The sequence below is a fragment of the Volvox carteri genome (genome assembly GCF_000143455.1).
Source record: "Volvox carteri f. nagariensis unplaced genomic scaffold VOLCAscaffold_33, whole genome shotgun sequence".
Classification (NCBI taxonomy): domain Eukaryota; kingdom Viridiplantae; phylum Chlorophyta; class Chlorophyceae; order Chlamydomonadales; family Volvocaceae; genus Volvox; species Volvox carteri.
Window position 1 is genome coordinate 759373 of NW_003307576.1, and position 19212 is coordinate 778584.

A 19212-nucleotide genomic window follows, 5' to 3' on the forward strand; every position below is an offset into this window, starting at 1 on the left:
CGCAAGTTGGTCTTGATGAGAACCGTCAATAAGCAAGTAGCTAGACCTTTCGCACCACTCGCAACTGCGCGATGCGCAGCTGGAAGTACTAATGTGACGCTATCCAGGTAACCTCGTAATGAACATCGCTTTAGCGGAACGAAGTTACCTTATCTGGTGTTCAACCCGATGCTCCGGCGAAATGCTTGCGCAGGGCAGAGATAGCCCTGGAAAGGGCCAGGACATATTACGAGGTAAGCTGAATTTTGCGATCAAGTATGAATGAGTGATTGAAAAGACTAGGCTATTAAAAAGTTAGGTAACGTACGCAGGATGTGTGGAGCCGGGGGCGCTTAGTGAGGCTTACGACAATCATGGCTGAGGCCCATGAGCAGCACGACATGTAATGACTGAGGATTGCTTTTGCTTCCACGGCCCAGCCCCAACCCATGGAGGTGCCCTGAACAGCTGCGCGGTTGCCGCAGGGTATGGCAACCTACCCGGGTAGGCGTGGGTAGGAAGGCAATGACACGAGGCATCTTCGCATACAGAAAGGCTTACCCGGATCTCGTGTTCGAAGTGCAAGATATCACTTACAGCGAGCAAACCCACAGCGCCTTCGTGGCATGGTAAGCAAGCACAACTCCGGTGTTCAGTGTGCGCGCTGTTTAGACATTTCCCGCTTTGTTCGCTTTTTAATATGCTAGGGCGTAACCCCCTTTCAAAATTTTCTCACTTCTCCCTCTCGGCACCATATCAGGAGCGCAAGGGGTACCAACCTTGGTCCCATCCGGGATCAGCCGCCTACGCACAAAGTTGCGGAATTCTCGGGAATATCGCATTTGATGTTCGATGATGACAACCAAATCAAGGCGTCTTTCGTTTACAGGTGGGTCAGCATGCTTCACGTGCTTTACACGTGCTTTACAGGTGGGTCAGCATGCTTCACGTGAAGCTTCCAAACTTCACGAACACAAACGGCAGATATGGGTTCAGGTCAGGGGAAATCCCTATTTCAGGTCCCCCTCTTGTTTCTTAAGCCTCAACGAAGTCACTGCAACGAAGTGTCATTGTGAAGTGGCTCTTAGCCAACATATCTGGCCCACCTCATTACATTACGGACGGTTGGTTTCGCCAACAGGCGCCTAATCACAATTTCAAAACTGACGCCTCCGTCGTCCAAGATGCAAAGTCACCGTGCCTGTAACTTCTACGCGCAAATAATCATCACCGCTCAAGCTTCACCTACGCTATTAGAGATATTGCCATCCAGGAAAGCAGGTCTGCAAGCCTTACATTCCTCGTCACAGCTGATTGCTGCAGCTGACATCAACTCTGTGCATCCCTTGTTTCAGGCAAGCCGCTGCGGACGAGGCTCGCTACTTCCTAGGCCTTCTCGGCAACCAAGAATCGAGTTCACTGCCCATAGCTCCGGCCGCAACCCCGCAATCTTCATAGTCCATACAAAAAAGGATTCGAAACTACACAACAAGGGACCCTTGCTTCGCCCATACCTACGGGGAAAGACCCAAGAAGATAATTTTCAGCGAGGGCCAGAGCGCATCGCGATGCAGGTGCCGCTACGGCGCTTACGCCTGATAACGAGCCCAATTCATAACGCCACCTGTAAATTATGCAAAGACAGCAACTTCCAGCACGCGACACCAGACGCCACGTACGGTAGAAGTCAAATTGCAGCTCAGCTCGAGGTGGCGCCGCCGCGCCGCTTGCCGAAGACGACGAAGTAGGGGTTCAGCACATCTTCCTTGTTGTAGACGACAGGAACTTCCTTCATGAGCTCCTCCTGCCGGGATGGAGAACACAGTGGACAGAAAAGGACATCTTGAGCGGTTGCTCCCCTGCTGATCGATGATTCCGAGTTGACACCGGTGGCATTGAGGGCGGTCAATCCGACAATGCCCTATCGCACGATTAGGATAGCGTTACCTCCCCCGAATTTTGTAAATTATACCCATAGGAGGGCATTGATTGTCAATTGTGATACCACGGGCACATCGGTACAACGAACGAAAGGATGTCAACTACGAAAAACTCCGGTACGCTTTCCATCTTGCTGGCCGGGTACAACGCACAAGCACCCTGTCATTCGGAATCCTCCAACCTTGTGAGCCAAGCACTGTGAGTGATCCTGTCCACCAAAGAACCGCGGCCATTGAAAGGTAGAAAACCAGACCATGCCACGCCCACGTATCTGTTAAGATACGCGGGGGCAAAAGCAATCGTACCTTCCAGTCCTGCAGCGGGTTGCCCTTGTTGTCCTGCTTGCCCGCCTGTAGCACCACACCGCCCGCCTCACGCACAATAATGTCCGCCGCCGCCGTATCCCATTCGCAAGTGGGGGCCAGCCTGGGTAAAAGGGACGTTACGATGTTAGAACTTATGAGGAGTCGGAGATTTGGATAGCTGGCCTCAATCCAGCGGAGGACACAACCACGGGGTTACTTGAATTGCAGAGCTCAGGGAATGAACATAGGGCTGTTACCCATTGCCACTAGATTAGTGCCGGGTGAGTAGTGTTCCGGGGTTGGGAAGCAATTTTTCCATGACTTCGCTTCCATGTTTGACACCCACGCAGGCTCGCCTTCTAGGACATCAGTGCATTGTGCCAAACTGTCTGCACCGGCCAAACAGACCTATCTGATATAGTATGAGCAAGTATGCATAAGCAAGCAAACATGTGGAAGGACAGCGGTGCTATAGCTAACTGTTCGAGCCTCGAACAGCATGAGTTGGGCTCCACAATAATTTGATTGGCAAACAAACAAGATGATTGGATGTAAACCAATTAAATAAACCTGCCAATAAATGATTGGGCACAGCATACAGGAAGCCCATTCTGGAGAATCAACGATGCGAAAACAGATAAGCGGATGTCTACACCGTCTGGTGCATATCAGCTGTGCCTTAGCAGATTGCCAACGCAGGATGGGGGAAGTGCCACCGTGGTTGTCGCGCAACTCTCAGCCTTAGCTAAACCCTCATGGCGGCAGGACTCCACCTTAATTACCCAAGCCACCCTTGGGTTATTATTCAGGAAAGTGGCCACCCACCGTTTCCACCAAGCAATAGCATGCATTACCATTCCAATCATTAGCCTTGCATGCCGTCCGCCCGTCCATCCTTAGTCTGGCGTGCCATTTATTGACCGACTCTTAGCTGTAAACCTGACTCGTCGCCCGATCCATAATGGCTGCATCCCTAACAATGCGTCCCTTGAACCTACCTTGGGTAGATATGCGCCTGCCCCTCGGCAACCATAAGCAACTTCAGCGAGCTCCCCACTTGTATAAACTCTGGGTTATTGAACAGCTGGATGAGCTCCTGCAGGGCGGGCAACACACAGCCGTGACAGGCAGCGCCGAGGAGGCGGATATTCAAGGCCAGGCCCAGACGACCATGCATCCCTACTCGCAATATGATATTTTTCAAGATTGCACAAAACCCGAAACAATGGTAGGATACATGGCTAAAAAGTCTATAACAACAGCTAGCGACTTGCATAGTAACCCTCTGATGCCCCAGCGCCACTCTAGCTCCTTACCCCTTGAACCTACCTCAGTCTCCTTGTTCAGGTGGCTAGCGGATGCAACCACCTTGAGCCCCTTGTCCTCAAAGCCAAACTCAGCAGCCTGGATCCTTTGCTGCCCCTCGCTGGTCCGCAGCCAAGCACCCTTGCCCTTCACCGCCCAGTACGTCTTCCCCTGGCACGGCACGTCCACGACGCCCATAACTGGCGTGTTGTTACTCATGAGCGCAATGTTGACGGTAAACTGGCCATTGCGCTTGAGAAACTCCTTGGTTCCATCCAGCGGGTCGACAAGCCAGTAGTACTGAAACTTCTGCAACACGTCCGCACGACGGGAAGGGGTGGCTGTAGCGAGGACCTCAAAGCACACCCAGATAAAAGTTATCCACGTTACAATTGTAATATTGCGTACGGCTCACCTGCCGCACAGAGTGGGGTGTCATTTTGTTCTCTTCGGAAATGATCGGGATGTGCGGACTAATGTTTTGTAGCGCTTGGCAGATCACCGCGTTAGCCTCCCGATCGGCCCGTGTCAAAGGCGATGCATCACTTTTCATTTGGACCTCCCACGTCGACGCCTGCGGGGACCACAGTACGTTCAATGGACAAACACTATGGGGCGGGTCCTGCAGGGCCCGCTCACCTCTATACGCACGCATGCAAATCCCACCTCGCTGTTATATATTTGCAAGATGGCCCGGCCGGCTGCTTGCGCCGTGGCGATCACATCCTCGACAGGGACCTCAACCTTCAACTGCACACAGTCCCAACGCGAATAGCTGCAATTCAATCGTGGATAAAACAATTTACCCTTTCCTTACCTGAATCTCCATCGCATAATCAGGCACTTCTTCCACGCGAGAAAGTCCGGAGCCCATTCTTACAAGGAGGTCCTCTAGTCCTACGTTAGAGCAATAAAAGTTGCAGCGGCTTTGTGATCAAAAAAGTAGGTAACTAAAACACTGCTTTGGATAGCAAACTTCCAATTGAAGCGTAGCGGTACGGCACATAAAGACGTTGCTGCCGTTGCTGAAAACAAACTGAGCCGAAGCCCTGAATAACTGGAAAAGCTGCTGGGGATGAGATGCAGGCTGACGAGTTCCCATAACGAGGGTTAGGCACAAAATTTGGGAGGCGTTATGCCGGTTAGGCTGTCGAAAAAGGTGACCGTGCCCAAACCTAAGAGCCAAAGAGGTACTTACTAAACGATTAAGGATTACAATACTAGTATTCAAAACGCATGACGTTCCCTTTGCTTTTCGGTTGTTTTTTTTGTGAAATATCCCATTAATACCCTCTGCAGGTGTGCGACATCCTGTTCCTGAGCCTTTCCCTGGGGCACCAACTCTCCAGTATCCACCGCAGCAGACGTCTGCGTCCGCACGTTGTTACAATTTCGACACCAGGGCCCAGCGCAGTTCGATGGCAACCCACGCCTCCTACTGCATATGCTAAGAGAATGGAGCTATCCCACGTACCCTCACGAGTACGGCGGCAGCTTAACCTACGGACGGGGAGAGTATGGCGCCCGAGCACTGCTTTTAGCACGCCATATATGCCGGTGAAACCCGCTGGCGCCCCGTGTTCCTACGTGCATACCAATCTGGACTGATCCGGAAATGTTCGAACCACATTTGCACACAGGATTATTCAACTACCGCATGCGCGATACCTGCTACTGCTGCTGTCTCTTGTGACCCACTTGTCGCCTCTTGTCACTATGAGCCCAAGTGCAACAATCCTGCACCAACCAACCAACCAACCAGCCAGCCATTCAGCAATTATACCGGATGAGGAACGGGCTCCGATAGCCGAATATCACGGTAGTTCTTAAATTGCTTTGCTAGATCTTTGCTGGCAAGCCAAATGGTGCATGGAGTGAACTCGCGGGAAAATAATCTGACAAGTTGTTCCACAAGCTCCCGCTAGAGGCATTCCAGTTGTCCTGTTGCTCAAGGCTGAGCCCGGCCTCGGTACATATTTTATCATCGTACATTACGTACAGCCTTGACTCGTGTAATCCTTAGAGTTCTAAGCTTGTAGCACAAAACGCTGAGAAGTGTGATGTGAGCACCCAGGACAGCGCTGTGGGATAAGTGGTGTTGCGGATCTTGGTACGTGAGGACGCGCCTCCAGTACCGGGGGAAAACCTTGTGCAGAGAGCCGAACATCACAATAGCCTTGAGCTGCTCAACCCAACCTCCGCTGACATGCCAAACAATTCATGCGACGGAATTCACTGGCTGGCAGATCGTTCCGCAAACGCCGGTGGCAGCGACGCAGGGCTTGGCACGAACATGATACAGTGTCGTCCACATAGCTAGGCGATTTATTACAGTAGGTATGGCATCAGCTTCAACGAATTACGGGCGCACAAAACAAGTACAAGCACAGGTGGCAAATGTTTTGAAATCTGCCGGTTTCCGCAGCCATTAAATAGAGGTTATGAAGTATAGATAAGTCCCTAAGTTTTATGACAATACATTGCCAAGGAACGTTGTTTTCCCACCGCACGTAAACGACAGACATTACCATTGACTTCAGCTAGTTGCTGCATTGGGCAATTCTCCTCACTGGACAGCCCTAATAGACGCCTAATTTATGATACGCAGCTGTCGCATGCATTATTAACGGTCAGCTATCTAAGGCGCACGCTGTTGTAGGTAGGTAAAGCGACGTTGGATTCGGATCCGCTGAAGCCTGCTTGCGCATAGGAAATTTTCGAATGTAGTCGGGGCCTATCGGTGTATCCTTTATACGTTTAAAGTCCAACCGAAGTGGCTCACGCGTTCCTGTGTTCTTGCGAAATGCAGTCCGGCAAGCTGCTGGCGAGGACGACGGAAGGAATTTACCTTGCAAGGTTTACCATATAAATACGTAACATGAATACTGCACAACCTGTGTCGGGAGCACCAGCTCAGACTGGGCCTGCACCCGCTGGCAGTGTGCCGGGCCAACAGCCTCCCCAGAAGCCCCGGAGACGAGTACTCACATCCCTGGGCTTCCAAATATTCATCTACTTCGGCGGATGGTGGGATGTCGCATACTACATCCTTAACATCCTCGTGTTCGTGTATAAAGGTGAGAGCCGGGACTCGGGTCCGGGGGCCCTAGCACCGTCCGACGCTTCCCTGCGCGGGCTCTAAACAAGCACATCCCACTTCAAAACCGTCTCCGGACAACACTTAACATCTGCTAATAATTACTTCGCCGCACTCAACAGGCCTGCAATTGCCCTACCCGGGACGCAACTTTGCTATGGAGTTCAGCTTTTCCTGGCTTTGGATCTTAATTGAAGCCCCCCGGCTGTTCCTGGGTACGTGGACCGCACCTGCCTCGTACGAATCTCCTTGCCGACTGCACTGACCACCTCTGCTGTTACCGCTACTTTTGCTGCCGTTAGCGTCTAAGGGTAACAAGACCGAGAGCGTTGGACCCATCATCTTCAGCTGCATTCTTGCAATGCCTCTGCTGGCCATGTACGTGTACTTTGTCGCCTTCCAGACATACGTGTAAGTGAAACGGCTAGGGACTCCTAGCACAGCATTTCAGAACTGCAACGGCCAAGGTTAAGGTGGAGCTTCAGGCGTTGGCTGATCCTCGCAGGTTGCGAATCGACCAACTGCTCAACGGGATAGCCATCGCCTTCGTAGCGCTACAGGTACGGCCGCCATGTGGCTTAAAAAAGGGGGAGTTACTCAGACCCGCGGTTATTACACCTTGGGCTGCGTTACCCTTCAGACTTGTCCAGCCGTATAACCCTACGTGATTGCCGTACCTCAGCCGTATTCAGCTTGGGCGCCTGGCCTGGCCTTGCCGCTGGCTGGCATGGCAATCCTGCCAAGCCGTATCATCTTTGCAGAACCCTTATTCGGCATCATCGTGCGGCCTTAGATAAATTGCTGCCCCTGCGTTATTCCATTTTGTCTGCAGGTCGTCTTTGCTATCCTAACCACAGTTCGTTTCATCCTCGCTACCCGGTTTACGTAATAAACCACCAGGGTAACAAGTAATTCTTCCAACAAACGCAGCATCTGGAATGCGCCGCATGTTTTTGATGAGTAGATGAGGACGGCAGGACGGCCAGAAGAAAAGGCTGTGGCCACATACCGCGCATTCCGCCATGTATGGAATATCTCCCAACGGATTTCCCTGGGCTTCTTTGCAGCTCAGCGTCCTAGCGAGTGCTGTATGCATTCGACTACTTGTCGCTAGCTTAGGGTCGCGGTCCCACGCCGCCGGCCATGTCGTACACCAGCCGCGCAACCTGCCGTGCCAGCTCGTCTGCCTGTTCCTGAGTGTTCGCCTCCGCATATACCCGCACCGCATCTTCCGTTCCGGACGGACGAACGAAGGCCCTGCGCGCAGCAAAACACAAGGCGCGGCAGCAGCAGCGTTGGCGACGGCAATAGCAGCGCCAGCGGCGGCGGCGGCAGCGTTGCAGCAACATCAAGACTTCCGCTGCGTGTTTCGGGATAGCGGAGCCGAAACAGGCCTTGCCCGTGGCGCAGAAAAAAATCTATGCATAAGCTAATGACCAACAACAACAACTGTCACACATTATCCGTTAAAAAATCCCGCAAACGAACGGCGAGACGGTGTGCGGCGTCTTGGCGGAATCCGACCAAGTTAACTGACGCACGGCATGTGGCAATATAGGGGTACAGCGGGCAGGACGGGTTGATGCGTGTATTCATGCGGCTCCCTGTATAGGGAGGCTAGTGCCAAGTGCGCTGACCGGACGTCGTCGGGTTCCTGGTGTGGAATGAGAAAACACCAAGCCTCTGATAGCGGTGATGGTACAGCTGCTTTATAGCTCCCGCAAAAAATGCCTTGCCCTCGCTGTAATTCCTCCGCTCTGCTACACGAGGGTGCGCATGTGAAGGCCGTCCCTGACGCGCTGCCGATGCATCCAGCTCGTTACGCCTAGGTCAATCCCGTCCATGCACTTCCTCCCTGTCTTGACCCCGGGGCTCCAACGGATACATATGCCCCTGGGTGGCCAAACGGCCAGCACGTCATCACCATCAACAGCAACGTAACCAGCCGCCGCAGCATTCCACAGCGTTACCCACCTGCCGTGGGGAACCAAGCTGACGACCCGCGTGATGGCGTCCTGGAGGCCCACCGGTGCGACACACACGCGCTCCGCATCCGCCGTAGTGATGCAGCTGCGGTCTGCCACCTGCAGTTTGAGCTGCCGACTGGGCAGGTCCGAATACAGCGCCTGCCACTCCGCCAGCGTCCAGCCCTTCCGCCTTCGGGTGAGGTTAGCAAAGCGGGGGTTGTGAACGCCAAAGAAGAGAAACAAACAAAAAACATTAAGTAAATATAGATTGTTGAATGGCAAACGACCGAGCTCACACGGCCCAGAAAAGTCATAAACGTTTTGTTCCAGGAAGGACTCAATCAGCTACTGCCCATCGTCCAGGACCCAGCGCTGCCCTGCCCTGCACCTCAGAATGAGCTCCACCAGAAGTATACCGCTGATGGCGTCACCGACCGTCTGGTTGATGAGCTGGGACAGCAGCAGCAGCTCCCTAGCCGCTGGGACGTGCGCCGCAGCCTGAACCGTGCGCGCATCCAGAGGGCAGCAGAGGAAGGACGGGAACGGGCACAGACAAGAGATGGTCGGGAGCAAAGGAAGTGAGAAGTGGGTTGGAGACAGCAGGGGCCAGGGGCTCAGGGGGAGGTAAGATAAGAATAAGTAGGAGGACGGGTACTCCAATTCCTGTTCCGTAATGATCTTGGTATCTTTGTCGCCAGCGCTGCGCAAGATCTAATCTCCAAAGGTCATAGATTGGGTGCTGGGCGGGAAGGTAGGGAGAAGGGTAGCTAGGTAGGTGGCGGCCCCAAAGAATTTTACTGAGCCCACCGTTCTCAACCGCTCCACCAGGGCTTTGGAGAACAGCACGGTGCCGTGGCCGTTCGACTCGAAGTAGATGCCTAGGTCTGCGCTGTGGGCCGCCTCGTGCAGGTACTTGACCCCTGCAGCGTCCCGGCGGGGGGAGGTGTGTGTGTGTGTGTGTGTGTGTGTGTGTGTGTGTGTGTGTGTGTGTCAGGTTGAGGCTCACAGGGCAACGCAGTGCAGTGTGCAGTGTGCAGCGCTGTGTGGTGTGGTGCGGTATGACGCGATTCGAGGCATTGCGCCATCGGATCATGCTATACAGCTCTTTAACCTCTTTAACAAGCAGCAAAGTTCAAAGAGCGTCTTCGCAGCAGCAGCAGCAGCAGCAGCAGCAACAGCCACAACACCAAGTCCCATCCGAGTCCCTTGATACCGCACAATACACCCTGATGCTTCCTAGCCTTTCCCCTTTCTACACGACATCTCTTTCAAACGTGTCTCGATACCGGATAGATAACAACCCTATGCCACACCACACCACACCACACCACCTGTGGGTGTGCACACCGTGGGCAGCTGTAGCACATCCCGCAGGTAGGCTGTAGCGGCACCGTTGGCATACGCCGTCTGCACACAGCAAACCTGCGCAAGGGCGGCAGCACCACAGCCGAATTTTGAGCCATGGCAAAAGCGGTTGGTGGTTGGTTGCTTGGTTATAAATTTAATAAGGCTCCAGTGCAACTCCAACTGAGGCTCCAAACGGCGCTTGAACTGTAGGTCTATAGGTTATATAGCCGCATCCGGCCAACAAAATGCGACCATGATTATGGGACCAGTTGCAGTTGTGCTGCTGGTCTTACGAGGCCACGACCTCTCATGTGTGTAGTGTATCCTACCGCAAACCTTCCATAGGCTGTTCCGTACGACATTCGGCGGCCTGTCTGTCGTACCTTTACACCGTGCAGCAGCTCCGCCGGCAGCTGGTTCATACTGTCCCTGATGTACACCGCCGCCAGCATTGCCACCTTATCTCCGTCCAGTAGCGAGATGCCGCGACATGGTGACACCGGAGCAGCGGTGCCGCCTCCGCCCTCGGCAGCTCCACCGTCCGCGGCTTCCAGGTTCAGGCTAAAGTACACGAGCCGATCGGCGTCTCCGTCCACGCTACAGCACCTGCAACGTTGCGAGTAAAAGCAACAGATGTGGTTAGGAGAAAAGAGGAGATGTTGGGCTGGAAGGGGACACGATGGAAGCAGGAAGACAAAGACGAAGACGGAGGAGGAAAATAGCAGGAGTGGCCTCATGCCGTCATACGCACATCAGGCCCGGTTAGCCATTTCCTTGTCATGTGGGATGACTAAAGCCGGGCGGTTGTACGTTGACGCCATAAATCTTACATGGCTCGACGCGTCCAAAGGGTGTCCCCAGCCCCCATGTCCCCAGCCCCCACGTCCCCAGCCTACACAGCCGAAAGGTACCCCGTTGCCTCCCTAGAGCCAGCCAGGGTGATCCGCCTGCCCAAACAGGGCTGGCAGGAAGTACCAACACCCGCACAGTCACCTCGCCATCCCGGCACGAGGCTCAGGCTTTGACACACAGGCGAGTGGCGAGTGGCGAACCCCCTGCGCACCGATCAGCTGACCCATACATATGCCCGAGGACGCACATGCCCACCGACCCACCGACCCATATGCCCACCTGGCACCGGGCGGGACGTCCTCGAACTCAGAGGGCGGAAGTCGGTCCTTCTGTACAAAATCGGCACCACATCGGTGGTTGAGCTGCCCCCCACCCTGTCCCGTGTTCCGCAGCCGCAGCTCCACGCCGATGTCGTGGAGGGCGGGGACCAGCTTCTGCAGTTGCTCAGCACCCACACCGTTGGCACAGTCCACGAACAAGGGCCCGCCGTGGCTACGGTCACTGCCGTCGCTGCCACCACTGTCTGCTGCTGTCGAAGCATCGCTAGCATCGGTACTGGGCAGCCTGTAGGCCTTCGTAAGTTCTAGAAACGCGCCAACGATGGCGTCGAAATAGGTTTGAAGCGGCTGAAGCGCTGTCTGACTGGCGGTGCTTTGGGAAGGCCGGTGGGGAGGGTTCTGGTTCGCAGCGTGAACCAGGAAATGCAGCTGAGGCGTGGTTACGCAGCCGTAGGAGTGCGCCTGGACATTAAGCGCGCGCACCCCTGCTATAGCCGCAGCGAGCAAAACCGGCGCGCTCGGGCGGGTGTCATGCCCGACGTGTACGGTGAGGTTGTCCGGTGCAGACACGGAGGGTGAGTTGCCGCTGGCAGACTGGGCGAAGACGCGGTCTCGGAGTACGGCGACAACTGCATCGTCGTCCTCACAGTTTGCAAGCTCAGCTGCCACGGCCTCGAAGCTCTGTGGCATCATACCACCATCCGGGTCTACCATTTTCACGCCGTTGTCTCCCACTGGGTTATGTGAAGCAGTGATCATGAGTCCGGTATTCGCATTGAGGAGCAGCGCACGCGCCGCTGCGAGCAAACCGCATCTGAAGACGGTTGAGGTGAGGAGGCTTGCATTTGACCTAAACCCGGCCGTGCCATACGTCGGGTGAAAATCGGCAGGCTTCACGTAGGTCGAAGAGACCTCCTTCACTGTGTGAGCATCAAACATATTTTCTAGTTGCAAAGTGAAAGTCGAAAAACAATAAGCGAACAAAGGGACATGATTTGGCCAGTTGGAAATTTTGGATGTCTTGGTTTCAGTTGTTTGGTTCATGTTTGGTCTCGTAGCAAGGCAGCCTAGATTTCCCATTCCAGGGAAGCACAATCAAGCATTACTTCGTTCAGTATCAATTACAGTGCACATCTGTGTAGGATTTTATTACATCGTTTACTATTGCGGGCGGAATGCAGTCCGCCTTGCGGCTGCGTGCTCCGTTTTCGGGGGCGATTGGCTTAGGTAAATCAAATCATAGCTGTCGAGGTTGCTTTCCATTGAGCCGGCGTCTAAATGTAGCGGTGGAGGCGCAGCTTAGACCTTGCGCCGGCACGAGCGCAGGGACCCTTGGCGGTAGGTCCTTAGGTCCTCTTTCCAGCATAGTATGATTCGATTGCTCATTCTATTGACATCATCTTCCAGGGTTTGGCCCGTCGTCGCCACTTCAGCAAAAGCAAACCCAGCGGGTACGTATTACTGCGACGGACGCTTCTGCTACGCCATCGCAACGCTAACGGTAATATTTACGCCTTCAGAAACTCGTAGTCACATCATCTCAAAGCGGTGGCAAAGCGGAGGATGCAGAAAAGCAGGATTGGAAATTCGGGCGTAACGAGGGGCCGATGACCTGGCCCTGGAAGCTAATGTGCGCCATTCTCTACATGCTGCCATGGGTGGATGTGACGGAAAAGTCGGTTTATTTCGTGGAACGCTTCCCGGCTTTCATCTGGACGGAGTACTTTTCAGGCGAGTGCTTGTGGAACTTGTAGCTGGACCACTACCGCACCGCAACATAAATCAACGTGGACTTCCCCCCCCCCTCGCGTTCTTGGGCTCCCTGCAACCGGTACCCGTTTTTCTCTCCTCCCTGTAGAGCCGTTCGAGCACTGGTATAACATCCATGAGTACGCCCCGCTGTTCATATTCTTCGCTACCTACCTGGGTATCGTCCGCAACAAGAAGATCTCACACGTGGCGCGGTATCACGTCATGATGGTGAGCACTGCGAAACCCCTCCCCCTTCCTCACCCCCTTCCCCCACCTCCTCCCCCTGACTTGGAGGATGGAGGGGGAAAGGTAGCAGTCGGCGGGGCCCATCACGAAGGAGTGCGGGAGAAAGTAGCAAGAAAAGTAAGAAAAGGGAGTGGCAGTGGCGAGGGAGGCCGTCCGCGCGATACCCGAGATTGTGGATGATGCTACAGACGATACCCCATAGTGGGGTATGAGGCCGCTCGTCCTCGCACGGCGTGGCGCATCACCTTCAGCCCCTGTAGCAGGGCAGGCAGGTTACCTGCGACGGCAACTCATGAAATGAACACCCGAGCCATGTTTCTCAGCACAGCTCATGGGCTATGGCACGCAGCTTGACGAGTTTTGCTTCTGGATGGGGTCCTTCGGGGTTCCCCTCCTTTCCCGTCCTCTCGATTTCCGCCTGCAGAGTGTCATGTTGGACATCGTGGCAATGATTCTGATCGTGACGGAGGAGAACCTGCCTACCGGAGTGCTGTGGACCCCCTGGTCTGACCTCTTCTACGCCCTCATGTTTTGGTTCATTCTCCTGCTCGTGGTCTACTGCCTGTTCTTCTGCTTCCTGTGAGTCGGGGGGGAGGGAGAGGCCGGCGGAAGAAACGGGGTGCGCGAGGGAGCGGGAGGACGCGGTGGTGGTAGATAGGGGGAAATAGTCGGGAAGCACTCCACTAGCAGCGCAACTGGGGGTGTCTTTTTTGAGAGGAGGACTTCGGACTAGGGGGCAATTGGGGGGAGAGGTAAAGCTGGGCGGGGAGAGGGGAAGCTGGGATTGGGATCTGGACCGGGATCAGGGACGACCGAGGACGTCCCACGTTGGGTAGGTGGAGGGTGGGGAGAGGTGCAGGTGCAGAAAGGAAGACCGCATCGAGTTGTGGGCTTATAGAGGTTGTATGTATTTCTGGGATAGGGGTTTGAGAGGCACCTGGAAAAGGCCTTGTTGATGTTGTTACAGGGTGGTTAAGCTTCACCAGTGGCCTCCTTCCGGAGGCAATTCCCTGCTCTCCCCTGCTAGAGGGGCACCCTAAGCCATTCAACCCAATCCGACTTCAGAGTGTACTCTTTTGAGTTTGGCAACTCACCACCAGCATCAAATCAAATCTAGCGGATCAACGGCGCATCAACTTAGTTCCTGGTCAGCTCGCGAGTTGAATTTATCACGTCCTACACCGTCCACAAGATGGGGGCCACCTCCCATTTCACCACCTCTCAAACACCCGAGAGGTCGGCAGGCGGATTTGAACCCGGGTCGACCGGGAGCAGAAGTCAGGCCTTAACCTCTGCCAGCCGCCTGCCTTGTTGTCATTGGGGTTTGCTTGGAGGGTTGGAGAGGGCGGGGCTTAGCGGGGGGGCATGAGAGGGTTGAAGGTTTACGTCCAGGTGGCAACGTTGTTGCTAGGCAATCAACCTGTAGCTCCACCCCTGCGCCGGAACACCGGAATCCCCCCCTCACCCGCAAATATGTCGGCGGTTCTTCCTTCGCGTGTTGCATCCTGTAACCCCTTCCCCCAACTGCACGCAACGGTGCTTCGCATTTCAGCAACTGCTTTTATTTTTCTATTTATTGTATACTAGTTTATCATTCCCCCGGGGCTAAATATACAAGACGGCCAACTTCGCTTTGTTGTGATTTTTTATGTCCACCTGCCCAATGCTGGGTACCTCTCCCTACCTTCTGCTGATTGTGTTTTTTTTACACATCCGCACTACCCTACGCAGGGGCTGGTACTGCGAGATTCCCCTCATATCAGAGGGCGTGTACTTGCAGATCGAACAGGCCGAGCAGCTGGGCGCTTAAGAGGGGGCTGCGGGCCGTCTGGTGGATGAGGTCATTTTCGTTGCGGCGTGGGACACGGTTGCCGTGTTTGCCGTCCCCGCTTTTTCCTCACATAGGACGCCTGTACGGCTCTGGAGAAGAGGGAGGGCCGTGTAAGCGGGGTTGTGTGGCAATGGTGGCTGCGTTGCCGTGCCGCTCTTCCTGTTATGACCTGTCTGGTAGCCCAGATGTGTGAGAGCGCATTTGATACCCCGCCACCAGCTTGGCGCCGTGATACCTTGACACCTAGCTGCATTTCCCCGTCTTGGCGCTGACAGACAGCCATATGGGATTGCACCTGAAGCAGTGGCTGCTGCCCCGGCACGGGCGCCCCTAAAGGAGGGGGTTTGGATGGGTGCTTTGTCAAGGAAAGGCGGGTAGCGCATGTAGCCCCGCGCCTTGTGTTTCGTAGCGGGAAGGACGGGAGTTTTGGGGCTGCTAGTTACTGCAGACCACGGCTATTGCGGCCAGCGACGGCGCAATTTATCCGCATGAAACAGACCCGGGGGCCTGCCACGTTAGGGCTAGCGGCCGTTAGGGCTAGCGGGCAGCGTGGGTTGTGTCTCGCTAGTACTGTAGACAGATCCTCCTGTTGCATTGCGGGTAAGGGTTTCGGATACCCCGTTTCGAAGGCGCGTTGGAAGGCAGCATCCGCAAGTCCCATGGCGGCGTCAATGGTGGGTCCTGTGAGTCTTGAGCTTCAGGTCGTATCAGCGTTGCATGGAACTGTGGGGTAGAGGGAAGGGAAGGGAATTGCGTTGCGTACAGATTCCCCTTTCCCCGCGCTGCTTCCATGCTCTGGCCTCTTCTAGTGCCCTGATGACATCCTGGCAGCGCCCGCTGCTGGACGCCGCATCCCTTCTGCGACGGACGTAATCCGCTGCGATTGCCGGTCAGCAGGGCCGTGTGGGCGCCTCGTTGCGTAGGGTGCTCTGCTTTTCGTGGGCTGTGCGCCCGGCATCTGAGCTTAAGTGGTAGGGGAGGATTGCACGAGTGCGGGAACGGTGCATGAGGTTGGGCGGCTGCACATGATCGCCGGCGGCTGCCTACCAGAACGCTTCGTCTTTTTGACTCCCTTTTTGTGTGTGTGTGTGTACGTACAGTTTGTGTTGTACGACCAGATCCGGCGTCCACTAATAGGCTGGAACGGCGCCTCGTTATACAAATTTTGAACCCAGTTTGACCGGACCGCCCGGGGTGTAAAGAGTGAACACAAGCAGCGTTCGCCAGAAGTGCAAGCAGCAACAGCTTTTGTGGGGATTGTAGTGCATCGTGGATGAAATTTGACAGCTGTGACGTGTTTTGCCAGCTTTAGGAGCAGATATCACGGCTTCTTCAGGTTCTGCACACTGCACATTTTCTCACAGTCTCCTCCTATCGGAATGTCATTACCAGCGTGTGTTGTGCCGAACGCACTTTTGGGAGTTGTCGCATTACTACCTCCACGAAAACAAATGTCACAAATGTTGGTGCTCGTTGTCGGCATGCGTTGGGTCGACCTAATGTTTGCACACGTGGCGTCTCGCTAGCCCAGTCCTCCGGTCTCTGAATACAAAGTGGAAGCAAAATTGTAAATTCATGGCCCTTCGATTGGACAGGTTGCCTTGCCATGCGGTTTATCGAAGTTCTCACCTCGTTTTAAAGCTCTGCTTGGTGTGATCCCCTTGTGGCCTCCTGTGGTTCTCAGACATTTGTGGCATGTGAGCGTGTCCCGTTGTTTGCCATGCATTGATGGCGTTCCTTCTCTCTAACAAACTCTGAAAATATATCACACATCTAATTTCGCCTTGCTGGCGGGATCTCTGGTTGATGCCTGTAGGGTTTTTGTGGCCTGTTCTAGGACTTAAGGGACATGGTGCCCCTGCGATAGACTGGATAGTCCTCCGTGCCTGTAAGTTGAATGACCAAATTGGTTTTTGATCGCCCTTGTACAATCGAAACCTGATGAACTTCAGCAACCGTCGTTCCAGCCCATTACGGGTGGCTTTCATTACCGAACTAAACTCAATGAATTGAGCCCCAAACAATAACTGTCGTCAGCAAAGTGCACTTATGTAGGAATAAGAGAGGAGGGGTACTCATGCATAGCACGGCCGTCGTACCGTACTGTGTAGAATGCTGGAAAAAAGCTCTCTTTGAGGCGATACAATCCGGTTGGAGATAACAATATCGGTTGTAGAAAGTCGTCATCTGATGCAATCGCTTAGGAGCCATACCTGTCGTCGGACAGCTTTGTCGAGGAGTCCAAAGCTTCAAGCGATGGGCTTATTCGGCTTCAATAACGTTTTTAGCTTTTTTGGTAAACCCGAAGGATGCAAGCTTGCTGCAAAGGAAGCACCCGCAGGGTTGAAGCTTGCGACGTTCGCAGGTAACGTGACCTTAACGTCCGCCGCTAACATAGCGATTTATACGACCTGATACCAGGTGTATGCTCTATATTTTATTTTTAGTATATATGGCTCGCTACCACTTGAAAATGGTTGTATGTAAGGTTGTACTTGGCCGGCCTGCATCCATAGGTGGATGCTTCTGGGGCCTGGAGCTAGCCTACCAGCGAGTGCCGGGCGTCATCTCCACCACCGTGGGCTATACGGGCGGCTCAGATCCGGCGCCCAACTACGACTCGGTGTGCAGCGGTCGCACGGGGCACGCAGAGGCTGTGCAGTGTACCTACGACCCCAAAGAGTGCACTTACGAGCAGCTGCTAGACACGTTCTTTGCGCGAGTGGATCCAACCACTTCCAACCGTCAGGGCAACGACTGGGGCACACAGTACCGGTCAGCCATTTACTTCCATGATGAGGAACAACGGCAGGCGGCAGCAGCACGCATGGCAATCCTCAGCGACCAGCTGAAGGCAGGTGCGGCCCCTGCACGGTGGCTGGGCAACCGGCTGGTGGTGGAGCTCCAGCCCGCGGGGGACTACTTCATCGCAGGTGAGTGGCTGTAACTGCGCTGTGTGGCGTGGGGGGAAGTGATTGCAGGATCAGTTATGTGCGGAGATGATAGCAGGATCACGATTCGACGGCTTCTGTTGAGATAGCGCGTGTACAGCCCTTTAAGGTTTGGTATGATTCCACGGGAGCTGAGTGAGGGGCACTGCCGAGCCCTAGGTGGAGCCGCGAAGGATGGATGTGGTAATAGCCTTCTTGCATCATGTGCAACACTGTGACGCTGGAGCAGCCGATGACAGCGCTTCACGGTTCCGGTGCTTGGTTGGGGTCCAGTCAATGTGTGAAGGGTTTTTCCCAAGGCCTTCCTTGTGTTAACGAACATTGGATGATGGGATAGGAGTCAAATGTGGAGACTCATGAGACTCATTTGTGGAGACTCCTGCCAACAAATGCATGCTTCCCTGGGTGCCCCCGTTGCGCAGAGGATTATCATCAACAGTATCTCTCTAGAGGAGGTCGTTTTGGCAACGCTCAGTCTGCGGCGAAGGGCTGCAAAGATCCCATCCGTTGTTACGGTTAACACGTTGCGCTGAAGAAGATGCACAACTTCTGATTCACATTCTGAAAGCCTCGGAGATGCATTTGCCCTCGCTGTGGCGAAAGAGCTAACAGTTGGTAATTCCGAATTGGTGATTGCGTCTGCAGATGGCCGTGAAAGGCTTTGCTCCTGTGTTGCAGAACTGTTATTAAGATGACTCTTTTGTTATTAAATTTTATTTGTTTCAGATAAGTAATGTCGCTCGGTAGGGCCGAACTTCGCTTGGGTTGGCGGAGGAGCCGTATCGTTGTACAACGGTTGGCGTTGGTGTTGATGTATGACGTCCATCGTTGCCTTACACAAGCTTAAATGTGGCTATCTTAATCTTGACTTTTTAATGCATCGGCAGCCAATCCCTCACCTTATATATTCAACTTTACGTGTTCGAAGGGTCGGCATGACACAGGCCGTAACTGTGTAACCTTCATCCCCTAGTTCTTTTCAGATTAGTAAGAATATTTCTTTCTGTACATGTGTTACTCACGCGAATCCCTCTGAACTTGGCATACTGTACAAGCCCGCGACTGCCGCGAATTGAAATATGACACGATTTTTTCAAAGTTTTTGGCACTCCATTGTATGCGGTAGTTAGTGTAGGGTTGGCCCGAGATGCGCGCCCTCCAACGGACTTTCGCTGACGCAGCCAGCCCACAAAATTGTTCAGTGCGATGTCAACTTCAGAAGCGAAGCCGTTATTGTGGTTTGGGTGCGCAGATGGAACACTCACGAAAGAGGAGGTCGCGATGCCCCGCATGCGACTGGCGCGGGAGTTGCAAAGCATCGCAAACTATATGGCGCAGTGCGATTTAGGTAAGCTTGCAAG

At 54.1% G+C, this 19212-nt stretch overlaps 5 protein-coding genes across 5 annotated transcripts; 3 read left to right on the forward strand and 2 right to left on the reverse strand.

The window, feature by feature from the left end:
* Positions 1 to 847: 847 nt before the first annotated feature.
* VOLCADRAFT_105764 (uncharacterized protein) lies at positions 848 to 4447 on the reverse strand. The gene is made up of 7 exons (XM_002953005.1): positions 4348 to 4447; positions 4197 to 4280; positions 3946 to 4104; positions 3555 to 3839; positions 3224 to 3321; positions 2226 to 2346; positions 848 to 1783 (listed from the first exon to the last, which is right to left on the reverse strand). The coding sequence occupies exons 1-7, from the start codon at positions 4402 to 4404 to the stop codon at positions 1679 to 1681; spliced, it is 909 nt and encodes a 302-aa protein (XP_002953051.1). The 5' UTR covers positions 4405 to 4447; the 3' UTR covers positions 848 to 1678.
* Positions 4448 to 6276: 1829 nt separating this feature from the next.
* VOLCADRAFT_121132 (uncharacterized protein) lies at positions 6277 to 7613 on the forward strand. The gene is made up of 5 exons (XM_002952911.1): positions 6277 to 6607; positions 6750 to 6842; positions 6930 to 7038; positions 7133 to 7187; positions 7460 to 7613. The coding sequence occupies exons 1-5, from the start codon at positions 6409 to 6411 to the stop codon at positions 7514 to 7516; spliced, it is 513 nt and encodes a 170-aa protein (XP_002952957.1). The 5' UTR covers positions 6277 to 6408; the 3' UTR covers positions 7517 to 7613.
* Positions 7614 to 7636: 23 nt separating this feature from the next.
* On the reverse strand, positions 7637 to 12010 carry VOLCADRAFT_82053 (uncharacterized protein; the record flags this gene model as incomplete). Its single annotated transcript, XM_002953006.1, has 8 exons — positions 7637 to 7884; positions 8602 to 8784; positions 8983 to 9092; positions 9402 to 9514; positions 9923 to 10016; positions 10331 to 10547; positions 11073 to 11294; positions 11385 to 12010. 8 exons carry the CDS (start codon positions 12008 to 12010, stop codon positions 7743 to 7745), a joined length of 1707 nt encoding a protein of 568 aa, XP_002953052.1. The 3' UTR covers positions 7637 to 7742.
* A 179-nt stretch (positions 12011 to 12189) lies between these two features.
* VOLCADRAFT_121133 (uncharacterized protein) lies at positions 12190 to 14879 on the forward strand (the record flags this gene model as incomplete). The annotated part of the gene is made up of 6 exons (XM_002952912.1): positions 12190 to 12409; positions 12479 to 12522; positions 12592 to 12802; positions 12930 to 13051; positions 13494 to 13648; positions 14801 to 14879. The coding sequence occupies exons 1-6, from the start codon at positions 12247 to 12249 to the stop codon at positions 14877 to 14879; spliced, it is 774 nt and encodes a 257-aa protein (XP_002952958.1). The 5' UTR covers positions 12190 to 12246.
* Positions 14880 to 17058: 2179 nt separating this feature from the next.
* On the forward strand, positions 17059 to 18437 carry VOLCADRAFT_82056 (uncharacterized protein). Its single transcript, XM_002952913.1, has 3 exons — positions 17059 to 17265; positions 17417 to 17833; positions 18274 to 18437. Exons 1-3 carry the CDS (start codon positions 17091 to 17093, stop codon positions 18369 to 18371), a joined length of 690 nt encoding a protein of 229 aa, XP_002952959.1. The 5' UTR covers positions 17059 to 17090; the 3' UTR covers positions 18372 to 18437.
* The last annotated feature ends 775 nt before the right edge of the window (positions 18438 to 19212 follow it).

Excerpts from the sequence above, each read along its gene's own strand:
- VOLCADRAFT_82056 (XM_002952913.1), top strand. The coding sequence starts at position 17,091 with ATGCAATCGCTTAGGAGCCATACCTGTCGTCGGACAGCTTTGTCGAGG. Across the intron at positions 17,266-17,416 it reads GAAGCTTGCGACGTTCGCAG|GTGGATGCTTCTGGGGCCTG; the intron begins GTAACGTGACCT and ends CTGCATCCATAG. Across the intron at positions 17,834-18,273 it reads GGGGGACTACTTCATCGCAG|AGGATTATCATCAACAGTAT; the intron begins GTGAGTGGCTGT and ends CCCGTTGCGCAG.
- VOLCADRAFT_105764 (XM_002953005.1), bottom strand. The coding sequence starts at position 4,404 with ATGGGCTCCGGACTTTCTCGCGTGGAAGAAGTGCCTGATTATGCGATG. Across the intron at positions 3,840-3,945 it reads CACCCCACTCTGTGCGGCAG|AAGTTTCAGTACTACTGGCT; the intron begins GTGAGCCGTACG and ends GACGTGTTGCAG. Across the intron at positions 1,784-2,225 it reads ACCCGCTGCAGGACTGGAAG|GAGGAGCTCATGAAGGAAGT; the intron begins GTACGATTGCTT and ends CCATCCCGGCAG.
- VOLCADRAFT_121132 (XM_002952911.1), top strand. The coding sequence starts at position 6,409 with ATGAATACTGCACAACCTGTGTCGGGAGCACCAGCTCAGACTGGGCCT. Across the intron at positions 6,843-6,929 it reads AGCCCCCCGGCTGTTCCTGG|CGTCTAAGGGTAACAAGACC; the intron begins GTACGTGGACCG and ends TGCTGCCGTTAG. Across the intron at positions 7,188-7,459 it reads TCGCCTTCGTAGCGCTACAG|GTCGTCTTTGCTATCCTAAC; the intron begins GTACGGCCGCCA and ends TTTTGTCTGCAG.